The sequence below is a fragment of the Syngnathoides biaculeatus genome, chromosome 3 (assembly GCF_019802595.1).
Source record: "Syngnathoides biaculeatus isolate LvHL_M chromosome 3, ASM1980259v1, whole genome shotgun sequence".
Lineage (NCBI taxonomy): Eukaryota > Metazoa > Chordata > Actinopteri > Syngnathiformes > Syngnathidae > Syngnathoides > Syngnathoides biaculeatus.
In genome coordinates, this window is record NC_084642.1 from 28,950,731 (window position 1) to 28,966,845 (window position 16,115).

The following is a 16,115-nucleotide window of genomic DNA, read 5'->3' on the forward strand; positions in this document are numbered from 1 at the left end:
AGATTGAGCTGTTTGACCATAATGAGCAACATTATGTTTGGAGGAAAAAGCGTGGAAATTGCAAGACTAACAACAGCATCCTAACTGTGAAATCTAGGAGTGGCAGAATCATGCTATAGTGTTTATTTTCCTGCAGGAGGTGCATGTGCACTTCAAAAAAAAAAAATAGATGCGATAATGAGGAAAGAAAATGATGTGCAAATAGTGGAAGCAACATCTCAAGATATCAGCCATCAAGTTAAAGCTTGGGTTCAATCGTATTGAAATTTTATAGTAAGAGCTGAAATGGCATGTGCCAGCAAGGAGGCCTGGAAACTTGGCTCAGTTAAACCACTTCCATTGAGAAGAATGGGAAGGCCAAAATTCTTCCCAACTATTTAGAGAAGTTTATTCACATTTAACTCAAGTCATACAGTTGAAAGGCAATGCTACTAGATGCTAATTAATTGGATGTAAACTCTTGATTTTGAAGAAGAAAAAATCCCATCCATTGCTTTTCCATACTCCTGATCCTCACCAGGGTCATTGATGTGCTGCCACCTATCCCAGCTACCTTTGGGGGAGAGGCAGAGTATACCCTGAACTGGACACCAGCCACTCGCAGAGCACAATATTTCACAGTCACATTTACACACCCACAGGAAGAACATGTAAATTCAGTCACGAATGAGGCTCGAGGGTGGACCCAAATGCACGACTCCAGAGGCAAGTAGGTAGTGTACAGAAAGCCTTTATTCGGTCCGTGGTCAATGATCAGCGAGTCAGTCAGGAAAAGCAGCAGTATCAGAAGAGGCAGGCTTACTAGGATGGTCAGGAAACAGGCGAGGGTCGGTACACGGTAGGTCAGGTATACGGGAGTGCGGGATCGAGGCATGGGAATCAACGATCTGGCGGAGGACTAGTTGTCCCCCGTGTCCTATAAGTACTGGGTGTAATCAGCTGAAACAGGGTGGAGGTGTGTGTCGACTAATTGGCTGACCACACCCAGCCTGGGGAGGATGCCAGGAGCATGACAAATTCCAAATCTACAGAAGCCAGGCCGGATTTGAACCCGCGTGCTCAGAAATGTGAGGCAGATGTGATAACCACGTTTCCAGTGTGTCTCTAACATGTTTTGGGGAATATTTTTTCATGTATTTTGCTTTTTTTTTTCACTGCACTGTGCACTTTTATTCAGCACCATTTATTTAATCTAGAATAAACCCAATATACATATACTTAATATCGGTTGCTCTCTGTAATGTTTCTGTGGTCATGCTCTGTTTTTAGACATACAGTATCAATTCCCTGACATGAATTGGAACTCCCTCATATTGGGACAATTCATCTGAAATTGGAAAGGCTCCAGCATGCCTGAGAACCTTGTGGGGATAAGCAGTACAGAAAATGAATGGATATATGGCAAATAGAAGATTGGATGAAAAGGGGTACAGAATACAATATATATGTACTGTGTGTATATATATGTGTGTGTGTGTGTGTGTGTGTGTGTGTGTGTGTGTGTGTTTTAGACAGATTACGCAAATTATCTTTTTTTAGTGTTAAGACTGATGTCGATGATTTCAGAACAACATTACCATCAGGCAAATGTGACAATATGAATACATTGAACACTATCCCCACACTTTGAAGATACTCAGGGATATTGCACTCCTTTCAGCTAATGTTTTTTTTGTTTTGTTTTGTTTTTCCATTTCACTGCTCCCCAATCCTCAAGACAGTAATGTTGATTGCTTCATGCAGCACATTGTCATCGGACTGAATAGATTGTTCATTCTTTGGTGACATACAAGTCAATATAGGTGCAAAAGCAGATCAAAGAAAAACACAGCAGGAGTGGTGATTAGATTTTTTTGGGGTTACAATAATCACAAGTACAGTATTGTTACAGAACAATTTCACTCATTTTTAAAAATAAGATTATAGTTAAAGAATCACGCAGCCAACACTTTGGTTTAGTGTAGTCATCAGTCCACTTTATGCGTGTCAACATTTTCTTGATAGGGATGACATCCTTTTTAAAATTCCATAATTTGATCATGCAATTAACATTATGGGTTTCCGTTTAAGTTATTCAAGAGTGCTCTTGGACATTTATCATGAACTTGAAGAATTCAGTAGCTGCTCCAGGCCTTGCAAATGGAAATTGGCAGTGATGTGGCAGAAATATGGTTCAGCATATGCTACAATATAAGAAATATGGGAGAGCGTAGCAGCATTTGCAAATTTGTGTTCTGCCTGTCCAATAAAGCTGAATGTATTTTTTACTGTGTTAACACTTTAATCATGTTTAGAGGCTAGCCCTTGTCACCAGAAGACCTAAGCCCCCGCCGTTCTCTTTCTGAGACTCCGTGCCACTGCCTTGGCTTCTTGGCTTCTTTATTGAGACATCGCTTGAATGGTGATGGTTCTATTCAGTGGCATTGCTTTTATTCTCTGAAATTATATTTCGCACTGCAGGGTTAACCCTAACTACTCTACACTTCCTCTGAGTTGGAAAGTTCAGACATATTTGTCCTGAATAATAGGATCTAATAAAAGGAGCCTCCTCCTCAGCCTTTAGAGTCTGATGAGTTTCTGAAGACAGCCTGGGTCTTCTTATAGACTGCATATGTCTGAATTGAACTATTTCATGATTTTGATGCCTCTGATTTAAGGCCATTTTCTTGTCTTCCCACACGTCTTTTCAAGATATTGTCTTAGTCGTTACATAATTTCCACCTTTGTCTACAAAGGGGTCTGTTGGATTTGGAGATGCCATGGTGGACTTCCAGCAGTCATCCATCTGTTAACAAAGGAATACATTGTAATAATTATATTATTTATTTATTTATTTTTACACACAATTGAAAAAAGTCATGAAATGATTGAGTCATGAATAATGGTAGGCAGAATTTTCGCATTTTCAACCCCATGATGTGAACATGCTTTTACATTTCCATCTGATGCTATTTTCAAGTCCTGTAAGATATAACACGTTGGTCGCCCAATCGCAAGCCTTGTTACAGATGACGTAGGGCAAGATTCGTCTAGCCAGAACTAGATGCCATAAATCAATTGTGGATGTTGCCGAATAAATGTGGCTTTGGGGCTATTGCTCAAATGGACGTGTGTTTCCTCCTGGACTAAGACGGTTTCAACACGGCTGCATTACAATTTTCTGGATGGCCTGACAGTCTCTTAGAACCCTCCCTCTTCTACCTTATGAGGTGGCCAAGGGATTCAAGGAATCTCATTGTCATACCAATACAGTTAAACATGGTATGCCGAGAAATATGACACCCAAAGTCCCAGATTAGCCCAATAAGTCCCAGGACTTGAATATTGGAGGTGAAATATACTAGTATTGAGTTTTTATTGTACGTGTTCGCTGATCTCCACTTTGGGACAAAGGATTAAACTTAACCACTTTGGCAACTCCAGCATGAGAAAAATAAAAAAAAAATGCCTTTTTGACAATGTGTTGATTGACGTGGATGGTAATAGCCAAAGAAATAATAAAAATGGGTCTCCATAGTTGAATGTCAAATCCTTAATGTATTTTGGAAGTTCAATTCAAAAAGTGAAACTCGTGTACGAGTGATGCACTGCAGACTACACACACTCAGAGTGAACTATTTAATTTTTTTTTCAATATAGGTACATCTCGCTGGAATGGTGGTGCAGATGTAAAGCTTTGGGCTCACAGTTCTGAGGACCGGGGTTCAAATTCCGACCTCCCGCAGTCTGGAGTTTGCTTGTTCTCCTCGGTGCCAGCATGGGTTTGCTCCGGGCACTCCAGTTTCTTCCAACAATCCCAAAACATGCATTAATTAGACACTCTAAATTGCCCCTGGGTGTTATTGTGAGTGTGACTGTTATCTGGCTCCATGTGCCCTGCGATTGGCTGGCAACCAGTTCAGGGTGGACCCTGCCTACGGCCGATGACAGCTGCGATAGGCTCAAACCCTCCTGCGATCCTTGTGAGGATAAGTGGTTTAGAAGACCGATGGATGGATGGATAGTTTTAGTAACATGCAATCTGGCAGTAAGATGTGTATTTTAACCATTTTATTGCAGAGCATGTGTGTCTACGAAATAATTCAAATGTGCTGGTGCAAGTATGCTCGTACAGTCATAACTCTTGTATTAGTTTGCCCATATACAGCAATTTAAGTACCTTACAGTTGAATGTGTCCATAGCATCAGTTAGTACTGCTGGTATCTCAGTGGGTGTCCATGACTAAGTTGGAAAAACCTCTCTGTTATTCAGTTTAAGCTCAGTTTTACAGAGACAAACAGTATGGGACATGGAGACCCACTACCTCACCCCCCAGCCCCACCCCTCATCTCATGCTCCTCCCTGACTCCCTTTAAAATGGACCCAGTCCAATATTAAATAGAACAGGAGGGGCAAGAGACATATCTCTCTAAAACAGGCTTCACTTAAAAGATTGGTTGAAAGCAATGGGCGGTACCGTACAGTAATTTCTTTTTCATTTGTTTTCTGTTCTAGGGAACTGTGCTTAGGAGATCTTTTTTTCCCTGTTGCTGTACACTTTGTCTCTGATAATACTCATTTTAGTCTTCTGCCGTAGGTGACAATAAAGACTGAATCTCAGTCAGTCGCAGAAATCCATATATCCTTCCATTTTCCATTGCACTTTTCCAAACTAGGGTCAGTGACATGCGGAGCCTTTCCCAGCAGTCTTAAAAGTAAAATGTATTTCTTCTCTTTAAAGACAAGGCTATGATGGACTGGAAAAGAAGCTTAAGGAAGTCTTCACTGAAAGAAGCAGCATCTTGCACCAGCTCTCCAAGACGTCCAAAGAGCTGGACAGCATAAAAGGCAACATTCAGGTTGGACATTATCTGTTTGTTTCTAAAAGTTCAATGCTATGTTGAGTTTGAATTGTTGAAAAACGGTAATAAAAAAAAAAGATGATTTTGACGTATACAGCTTTTTGTAACTCCCGCCATGAAAATCCTCACGAGGGATTTGTTTTCGAGAAGAAGCAGTAATTGACATAAATGACAGTGGCGCCCCCAAGTGGACTCGTTTGTTTCCATTAGTTTTACCTCTGGGAAGGTAGCTCATTGTTCCTTCGTGTTAGCCAAAATGCTGGATCATTGCATTGCTGGACATAGCTTGAACACTCGGGAGAATGGATTTCGCCTTCATAGGTTTGCAAGAGACCCAGTTCGCTGCGAAAAAATTATTGCACGGGTGCAGAGGACGAGAGATTTGTGGGTTCCAAATAACAGGTAGGTGTGTATACATCTACTTAAAAAAATAATAATAATTTGGGGCAGACCATGTAATCGGTCTCTCATAACGTAACAAAAGATCCACGTACAAAATATGTCGATGTGTGCGTCGGGCTGCTGCGCGGACGGTGGCAAATCTGAAGAACCCAGCTGAGAATGCCTCGCTCAGCCGCGTGCACGGAGGAATGCAGTAAAACACCGGCTGAGGCATCGCGTTCGGTGGTCACGGCTTCTGCGAAGGCTGCGGGTCGGGCTTTGTGGACCGGGGCGGCTCTGAAGAACCCAGCCGAGAATGCCTCACTCAGCCACGTGCGCACAGTAAATCGCCCCGGCTCGACTGTGTTGTTCATCGCGTACTGCGGCGTCTAGGAACACCCCCTTAAAGCAGGATGGCTCAGCTCTGTCATAAGCCACAGTGGCCGGCTGCGATGAGCCGCGATGGCTCATTTCCGCTGCGGAAGTGGATCAGACGGGGATGCGGTTTGGCCTTGATCTCATATGATCTGAATATGGCTCGGAACAATAGTGCAATATTACCCCGAGGGCTCGAAACAATAGTGTAATATTGCCCCAGTAACTTCACTCGGTTGTGTGGTGTTCTACTTTTCGAAAAGAGGTTCCGTGTCAGAAGGGGCGCGTTTGTCTCCCATAGTAAGGGTGCACCACTTGTTTTCATTGGCGGATGTCCGGGTGACGTCACGGACGGAGGATGCAGCCAATATGGCAACCACTTGGATATCATAGAATGACACTTCTGCAACTTTGCGCATGGATGACGCGCCCTGCACTCACATTTATTTTTTCGTATAGACATTGAAGTGAATAATGTTATATGTATTTTTCATTACAATATCTATTTTAGAAAGTTTATAGGGATGACACTTGGGCTTTAATATCCATTTTGAAAATCATACAAGCTTTTTTTAACATGACTTGAAGTCGTGTTTACATATAATATGCCTAAAATACTATACTATACATGATTATTACTCAAAGATGCAGTTCAGTGGGTGGATGAGGGAATCTATTGAGCTGCATGGGCATTACATAGACATGGTTACTCACAAGGAATGAAGGATTGAAGATGGTAGAATTCCTGTCCACCAACAATAACACAATCACCCTGATTGTGTTAGACATTTGTTCACAATGCAAGATTTGTTTTTAAAAAATCAAATTCCATTAAGTCCTTGGAAAATTGCCAAACAAAATGTATAATATTTATGACTGCAAGACATTAACTGTGCCCCAAAGCCATGGGCTTCCTATTCCTTTCCATACACTACTTTAAACACTGCAGTTCAGTGTATTTAAATGAGGCGTGAAAAGAAAGTGAAATTTAAGTGTCATAGATATTTCAATAAAACATTTTAGTACATCATTCTTTTGCGCATCAATATATCTCTTGTATGGCGCTTCTCAGTTAAGAAAACAAAAAAACAAACCAAAAAATTATGAAAATCGGCATATCAGCATATGCACTAAAACACTCAGGCACAAAGGAAAATTACCTTAATGCACATTGTAATCTTTTTTTGCCAAAGGAAAGAACAGACTTTAAAAACGTAGCCCCATTCAGTGTTTCCATTCAAATCAACTGTCATGCTGCTGGTTTCCCCTGTGGATTTTGAGCAAGTGTAATTCTCGGTAAATTGGTAATAATAAAAAAAAAGAAGACGTGTTTGTACCCATGTGCGTATACATGTGAGGGTAGCAGTAAGTCTTATGCGTCCACATCTGTACATGTGTGTGTAAGGGAGTCTGCGTATATGTGTGTGTGGGTGTGTGTGTGTGTGTGTGTATGTGTGTGTGTGTGTGTGTGTGTGTGTGTGTGTGTGTGTGTGTGTGTGTGTGTGCCTGTGTGTGTTGTTCAGTGATGCCCTATGTGTGGCTATCATCATCCCCCTGAGCATGTTTGAATTTCTTTTCATTCCAGGCAACTACAGTCATTTCTTCCTGGGCCCTGTGCCAGCATGATGGACAGGGCAGAGATTGTGTTTGGGAAAAATAATATTTGACAGAAAAACCTAATCTAAACAGCAAAGCAAAACAAAACACCATTCTCATTTAGAAGAGTCGCTGTTTGTATGAGTTGCTTTCAAATTTTGGGTCAGGACCTCAATAATTAAACTTTGCTTGATCGGGGGATTTACTTCTGACAATGACGCTCCTAGTGTGGTGTCTTCATCCTCGCCATTTTAAAACAGAATATGATTTAGTTTCATGTTAGAATTAGTTACAGAAGTAAGCCTGACGTTTTAGGTTCCATGAGGTTAAATATACTATACTATACTATACTATACTATACTATACTATACTATACTATACTACACAGTGAAGAAAATACGTAATTGAACACCCTTCTATATTGCAAGTACCCTTTGTTTCCTGTAGTTGTTCACCAGGTTTGCACAAACTGCAGGACGGATTTTGGCCCACTCCTCCACACAGATCTTCTCCAGATCAGACAAGTTTCTGGGATGTCGCTGAGAAACACGGAGTTTCAGCTCCCTCCAAAGATTTTCTATTGGGTTTTGGTGTGGAGACTCATCAGGCCACGCCAGAAACTAGATTCTTACGGAGCCATCCCTTGGTTTTCCTCGCTGTGTGCTTCAGGTCATTGTCATGTTGAATATTATTCCTAAAACCAGACTGGACGAAATAAAAAAAATTGGTCTTACTTTATGATAAGCAGTAATTAGTTTAGTGCGATTAGAATTAAATCATTTAGTGAAAAGGACTCTAACCTACTCAAAATGTAAGGAAGGAATATATTTTACGATTGTTTTTTTTTTACTGGTCCTTCTATAGATGGGTTTTTTGCAATGTAGATTTTTGCAAATCCAAATCGCCTTTGTGGCGTTAGCATGCTTTCCCTGTGCCTGCTCGAGTTTTCTCCTGGTACTCCAATTCCCTCCCACAACCCAAAAACATGCATGGTCGCTTAATTGAAGACTCTAAATTCCCCTAAGGTGTGAAAATTGGTGCAGACTATTGTTTGTTTATATATGTGCCCTGAGATTGCCAGGCAACCAGTTCGCGGTGTACCTTGCCTCTTTTAGCTGAGATAGGCTCCAGCATGCCCACGACCCTCGTGAGGATAAGCAGTGTAGAACATGAATGAATGTTAGTTTTGTGTTTGCGCTCCAGTGCTACTACACTCCCCAGAGTTGCACAACACTCATGTCAAATTTTTAAGGCCCAAAACAATTTGACAGAGGGTGGTGACAAGACAGTTAAGACTACTCTAGCTATCTGTTGAATTGTACTTAAATCTTTTATTTGTTGACTGACCCATAATGAAGTTGACAGGTGTGAGGTTGCCCTTTTCCAAACTGTTTCCATCCTAGGAGAATTCAAGGAAAAAAACTGCTGTGAAGTAGTAAACAATTTGTTATATCAGGTTTGCTTTTCCTGCCTTAATTTGTGAAGATACTTTTCAATTTGGCTTTTGTAAGACAATATCCTTGACTAGTACTTAATCAGTCCATTATTCATTCATTGCTATCTGTCAAATTAGCATCTGGACTTGAACCAGCTGGTAAACAGATGAACTTTTTGGGTCATACAGCCTTGCTTGCATCGTGCTTGCACAACACACATAGACTAACTAGCCAGAGGTTGCAGCTGACATTTTACTGCATATATTACACGCTTTGGTGGGTGTCCGTGTGTGGACATGTCAGCACTGCCCAGGTTCCTTGCTGCAGCTAACTTTTTGGATGTGCATCCAATGTGAGTCATCAACACAGTGAAATTTGTTGTGAAAAGCTTTTCATTTGTGTGTAATTTCAGAGTATTTTTTTAAAAAAAGGTCCTAAGTGCATACAGCTTCAATCCAAAAGAATATCATGTAAATTAATAGATTTTTTTTTTCAGTAGACCCTCTGAAATCAAATTTACATTTAGGATCACCAAAGTCTTATTCTTTCAATATGACTCACCTGACTACACGCTGCTTCTCCAAAATGTGTTCCAAAAGAGAAAAAGTCAAATTAACACGTTATTAATCCTTTGATACACGCTGAGGGGCAGCAAAGTGGAAAAAATGCTCCACACATCTGCCTCAAAGTTACGAGGGTTAGGTTGGAATCTTGGCTGCGGCTTTTGAGTTTGCATGTTTACTCGATGCTTTAGTGACTTTTATCCACCTACTCCTGTTTCTTCCAGGATTTTGAAAATATGCACTTTTAAGATTCTAAATTGCCCATAGGTGGGAATAGTTGTCTAAATGGACTCTGCAATCGATCGGTAAGCAGCTTCTACAACCTGCTGCCATAAATCACCTATGAAAGGTTACAGGTTAGCTGCCCTTCAAGGGAGGACATGCGTGATAGAAAATGGAGGGATGGATGTTTATTAATTGCTCTTCACATAAGTTCACTGTAGTCTCATGTGAGATCTTCCGTGATGGTAGTTTAAACTCAAAAGTTTTGTGGAAGTCATCATTTTAAGAAAATATGGGTCAGATTCCAAATTGCACAACAAATATTTGAGAGGTTTTGCTTTAAGTCAAAATGAGTTCCCCCTTTCAGTTGCATAGCTCAAAGGAGGTTTGACTGTTTTAATATTCATTTGTCAACAGTGCCTGCATCATTCCTGAACATAAATGTAAAAAAGGGCCCGTTGGGGACTGTGAAAAAGGGGAAAACATCCCCCATATGACCAGTGGAAATTGAGTTTATGGAAATGCAATGTTAATTGCCACACAATTTACCTTTAAGCATGTTTTAAAAGGAGCTATATCATTTTGGAGGACACAACCCTATTACTAGGGGACTTTCTGTCCAATTCATAGCAAACAAAAAATAGCTTCAAGGGACTGTTGAGCAATCAGAGACCTGACTAATCCAGAATTACCCATCAGGCAGGTGCTTACAGGCACCAGTGAAAAGCAATCAGCGTTTCTCCCTCCACCCCTTGTTAGGATTCTTTCAGACATCGGAGCCAGAACGTTGGAGGCTACATATCTTTTCTGGGGCACCCATAACATTTAAACATCTGTAGCATAATTCTGTTAATGGTATTCATCTCAGTTATTTTAAGACGCATCCGTTTTTGCCACTACTAAGTAGTCAAGGATGATACTCTATAACCACCACATTTTGCTTTAAAATTTATTTTCTAAATGAAGCAAACTCGCTTAAATAAAGAGTGTCAGTTTTCCTTTACACTCTCTCTCTCTCGGTCATTGTGTAATATGCAAAAATTTCTTCGTGTCTTTCTCACTTTTAGTCATTGAAAAACGGTGACTCAGTGGGCAAGAAGGACGTACAAAGGATTTTGGACCTCAGCCACAAACAGAGGTAAAGACTCATCATCAAACACTTAAGGTCACCAGCATTACTGTTCTTATGTTCAAATTCAAGGTTGAAAACATGTAATGTATTCAGTAAATTAGTTTAAATTTACGAAATAATGGGCCTCACAGTTCTGAAGACTGGGGTTCAAATCCCGGCCCTGCCTGTGTGGAGTTTCCATGTTCTCCCCGTGCCTTGGTGGGATTTCTCTGGGCACTTTCTCCCCACATCCCAAAAACTGCATATATTGGAGACTGAATTGCCCGTAAGTGTGAGTGCGACTGTTGTCTGAGTCCATGTGTCCTGCTATTGGCTGCCAACCAGTTCAGGGTATACCCTGCCTCCTGCCCGTTGACAGCTGGGATTGATTCCAGCACTCCCGCAACCCTGGTGAGGATAAGCAGCTGGGAAGACAGATGGATGAATTAATCCCTTCACAACCAATCCCATTAATGATTAACATCAGGGTTGTCCTGTCCTATTGTTTTATAAACAGCAGAATTCAAGTGCACTGTTTGTGAAATATGAGGCCCATGCTCGAAAAAGAACCCTTCCGAGGTTGGCAGTATATCTTCTTGGAAGTGAGCTAGAAAACTGTTTATGTAAAGTGCTCCTCCAGTTAAGATTGTCTGATTAATGTTGTGTGTAATGAGAATGTTAATCATTAGGAGTCATCTGTGGCCTCCTTGCTCTCTGAAATGTCAGACTGATTAAAGTCCAGCCTCTTACACCCAGTATCTTGATAGCCAATCAATAGCCTATCACTGGCGCATCGCTGCCCTCACGTGATGGAGCTAAGAACCATAGACCAGCACCTTGGCAGGGTGTTCCTTACTGAACACTGAACCACATTTTTTGTGTAGTCCCACATGTACCAAGTGGAATCATTAGCTCATTCCATCGTCACAGCAGATGTGATTAATCATAAAGTCGTTATTTTTGACAACTCTTCAACTACTTCATCCACCAATTCTCTGTTTTTACTGTATACTAATGGATTACTGTAACGGGTTGCTTTGAGATTTAATTCAAGAAAAAAGAAAAAACAGATGGTTTAGCCTTTTATGAACCTATGTGCATTGTTGGGAAGTTTATTTCCTACATGAACTACTTCATAGTTGAGCTCACCAACACAAACATTTACTAGCTCACAGGTGTCTAACTCAAGGCCCGGGGGCCAGATCTGGCCCACTACATGATGTTATCTGGCACGCAAAAGCAACTTATGTGTCAAATTCTGTGATTCTTGATAAAATCTGCACAAAAATTTCAAATTGTCAAAATTTAAATGATAAAATAGATATTTTGCAAGCATTTTTGTGTTACCAAACATGAACAATTGTTGACAAACTTTTATCTTTGATTTCTGATTCCAAAACTAGTTCAGAAAATTGATGTGTAAATATGAGGTGATTAAAGATTTTTATGGTTTCAGTCATCATGGTCCGATGAGGGAAGTCATAAGTACAATTTGGCCCGCAACAAAATTGAGTCACTAGTTCGTAATTAAAAATGTTGTTCAGTGTTCCAAAAATGCAGTAATTCATATTCATTTTCTTCCCAATATATGTTGCTGACAGGCTATCACCCTCAAAATACTTGCATTTCATTTATATATTGTTGCCACGCATTAAGTCCACACTACTAGCCAGCTCCAGCGTTCATCCTACAATCTCAAAAACATGAGGAAAAACATTTGGAAGTTTATTTTTCATGAGGAATTAAAACGTAAAGAGGACTTCTGTCCATAATATGCAAACAAAAACACCTAAAACTGTATGACAGGAACGATGATGATAGGACATTGATGACTTTTATTCCTATCAGCTCTGGCTGACTATATTAAAAAATGATTTCAATATTTCTAGTCTAATATTACAAAAATAAATTCTATGTTATGATTGCATAAAAAAAGTATTCCGACACGCATAATTTTTCTAGCCAAGTACACATTCTTTCCCATTCATAGTGTCCATGAACACACCTTGTGCATGTCAAACTTAAAGGTCCCAGCACTGAATCCGTTGTCAAATAGAGCATTTTTCCTCTGACACTTGAAGGCGTATATGGAGTCTATTAAGATGGGTTTTGTCCTAGAAGTCCCTAATAAAACCTGGCACTCTTGAATGAATATTAACTTGCCTTCGAAAACTTTTCACCGACACCAGAAAGAAAGCATTCTGACGAACGTTCATTAGTCAAAAATGAATGAAGGTTAGTTCACGTTCCTCCAAAATTTGAACGAGTTCATCAATTTACGTCCATTGAACTCGTTCAGATGGCACAGTGGAGCAACTAGTTAAAGCATTGGCCTCACAGTTCTGAGGACCGCGGTTCAAATCCTGTGTCGAGTTTGCATGATCTCCCCGTGCCTGCATAGGTTTTCTCCGGCTACTCCAGTTGCCTCCTGCATCCCAAAAGCATGCATTACTTGGAGACTCTAAATTGTCCCTAGGTGTGATTGTGAGTGCTTGCTTGTTTCTGTGTGCCCTGTGATTGGATGGCAACCAGTTCAGGGTGTACCCCACTTCTTGCCCGATGACAGTTGGGATATGCTCCAGCACTCCAGCCACCCTTGTCAGGATAAGCGGCTAAGAAAATGGATGGAAGGATGGATGAATGGACTCATTCAGCTACAATACTTCTACTTTGTCTTTTTTGTCATATCGTCACTGCTCCTTACCTCTCTCTCAGCCTCACATGCACTGTGCCCTTTCTTGTCTGTGGGTGTACTTTTTGATTTTGTAGGTAGAAGTGTTTCCAAGCAAGGGACATGGGAGATTAGAATAATAATGAAATGCCGAAGCAGTCGTGGGTGGCTGGTCGCTGAAGAGGAAATTGTTTTCAAGGATTTTGGCATTGCCAAAACACAAGACTACTGGCATGTAAAAGTGCTGAGGGCTGTTAAGCTGAGGGATTCTTTTAATACAAAAATGGCAGGAAGCATTATGCTTTCAAAACACCGGTGCTTAACTCTGCCACTGGCTGACTATACTTGTCATGTAAAGGTACAAATGTCCTTAGAAACAAATACATTGTTTGTGCTGATTTCAATGTCATTGCCACGCTCTTAATGTACAAGTTAGAATGCATTACTGTTCCGGACAAGTGAACATCCGCATCAGACTGACAAAATGGATATACAAACAAAGGAGCAAACTATGAAAATGATATGAGAGTTGCAACAGCAAAATTTACATTCATTTCCAATACGATTTCAATGAAAGAAATTGTTTTGTGTATGTGTGTGTGTTGTGGTTTTGTTCTTTTAAACCAGTGATTTTGTGTGCAACTGATGCAAAGTTCATTTTGTGCACAAATAAAATGTATACCTATTATGAAATTGAAATTAACCATATTTTATTTTTCCAACTGACGGGGTTCAGTGAATGTGCGTATGAAGCTCATGGGGTTCAGTGGTTTCAACAATGTGAAGAACCATTGATTTAGTCATTAGTATTCATGTTAAGTCTAATGAACACCATGAATGGAGTCTGTAGAGCGTTACAAATGCTCAAAGAGGGGTGCATTATGAAACACAATGAATACTTCATACTTTGTCATCGCTGTCTCCATATAGACCTCAAGTCAAATGGCTTTTATTCCATTTATATTTGTCAAGGTTCCTGTGATCGATTTTTTTTACAATGATTTGGGAAGAACAAGCCCCAAAATGGATGTAATGTGGGACTTGAATTTGAAGCCATTAGGAAAATAGATGGTAAAACAGAGGTTCTGATTTGTAGCAAGGAAATGCAGTAATTTAATAAAAAATGTATAAACAAAGACTGACTTAACAACTTTTCGTTTACCAAGTCCCATGTGTGAACCCTAACATTTGCATTATTCATCCTTAAAATGGAGACTACCAATGTTGATGTTCTAAAATGGAAATCACAAATAGATAATATACGTGACAAATCTTTGATTTGCAAAATGTAAGATCAAAACATGTATTTATTATTTATGTTTACCAGCTGCCTTGCAGCTCTACAGTAATTATGACTAACATTCATGTAAAACACATCACATTTGCTTGTAGTATTAAAGCACAACAATAAGGTCCACATTCTTTCACTTGCTTTACATAAAACAGTATGGGCTAACATTTTGTCAAGCATCGCTTTTCCAAGTACAATATAGCCATTCACTGTTAGGCTAAGTCTCCAAGGAAAATTGTGGAAGTTGCGCTAACTGTTCCTCATTTGCTTCACAATTGACAGAGACGAGATGAGAACCCTCCAGGTTTCCTTGCAGAAGCAGCTGGATGAGGCAAACGAGAGAGCCGAGAAGCAGCAGGCTACAGTAAGTCAAACCTGACCTGACCGTTAACATCCGATCGTTCCCAACATGTCTGGCTCATTAGCCAGGATCTCCTTTTGTCAGCTCCCTTCACTCAACACTTGTATTACATATATATAAATAAATATATATATTAAAATGAGGCTTTTAAAGGACCACTGTCGGGAAATGCATGAGTTTTAGTATATTAATGAAAAAACGGCAACCGACATGGACCCATGCGTTTTTTCACCACAAAACATGATTTTGACATATTCAACTTTTTGGAACTCCCGCCATGAAAATCCTCTCGAGGGATTTGTTTTCGAGAAGAAGCCGGAAGTGACGTACATGGCAGGACCGCCCTCAAGTGGACTCGTTTGTTTCTATTCGTTTTACCTCCGGGAAGGTAGCTCGTTGTTCCTTCCTGTTAGCCAAAATGCCGGCTCGTTGCATTGCTGGACATTGCTTGCTACTAAAAAAAATAATGGGGCAGACCACGTAATTGGTCTCTCATAACATGACAAAAGATCCGCGTACATATGACAGGCGTGCTAAATGTGTCAATGTGTGCGTCGGATGGCGTCGGGCTCGCCGGTCAAGGCTGCTGCGTCACCTTGCCAGCGAAGGCTGCCGCGTCGGCTTGCGGACGGCAGCGGCTCTGGACAACGCTCCCGACAATGGCACACTCAGCCGCATGCGACGACAACGCCGTAAAGCAGCTCGGCTTGGCTCCATGATAAGCCACCTCAGTGCTGAAAATGAGCCACCCTGGCCGAGGTGCCGTGTCCACCGGTCACAGCTTCAGTGAAGGCTGCGCATCGGACTCGCGGACGGCGGCGGCTCTGAACAATGCTGTCGACAATGCTGCACTCAGCCATGCGTGACGACAACGCCGTAAAGCGCCCCGACTCAGCGGTGTTGTTGATCGCGGATGGCGGCGGCTACGAACAACGGCGTAAAGCAGCCCACCTCGGCACCATGATAAGCCACCTCGGCACCAAAAATGAGCTACCCCGGCCGGCTGTGATGAGCCACCCCGGCTGGTGGCCTTGTCGGCCAGGGTGGCTCGTCGCGGCGCTGGGCCACAATGGCTCATCTCCGCCGCGGAAATGGATCGGAGGGTGAGGCAGTTTGGCCGTGACTGCTTATCATCTAAATATGGTTCAAAACAATAGGTTAATATTGACCCGGAAACTTCACTCGGTTGTGTGGTGTTCTACTTTTCGAAAAGAGCTTCCATGTCAGAAGGGGCATGTTCGTCTCCCATAGTAGGGTCCAACGCGT

General features: G+C 41.2%; 1 protein-coding gene across 1 annotated transcript in view; it reads left to right on the top strand.

Annotated features, from left to right (window-relative positions):
- Window positions 1-16,115, top strand: part of luzp2 (leucine zipper protein 2) — a 171,154-nt gene that overhangs the window by 74,168 nt on the left and 80,871 nt on the right. The window contains exons 2-4 of the mRNA XM_061813989.1: window positions 4,722-4,839; window positions 10,483-10,553; window positions 14,771-14,852. Of these exons, the coding sequence (XP_061669973.1) occupies window positions 4,722-4,839; window positions 10,483-10,553; window positions 14,771-14,852 (271 nt within the window). The remainder of the gene's footprint in view (window positions 1-4,721; window positions 4,840-10,482; window positions 10,554-14,770; window positions 14,853-16,115) is intronic.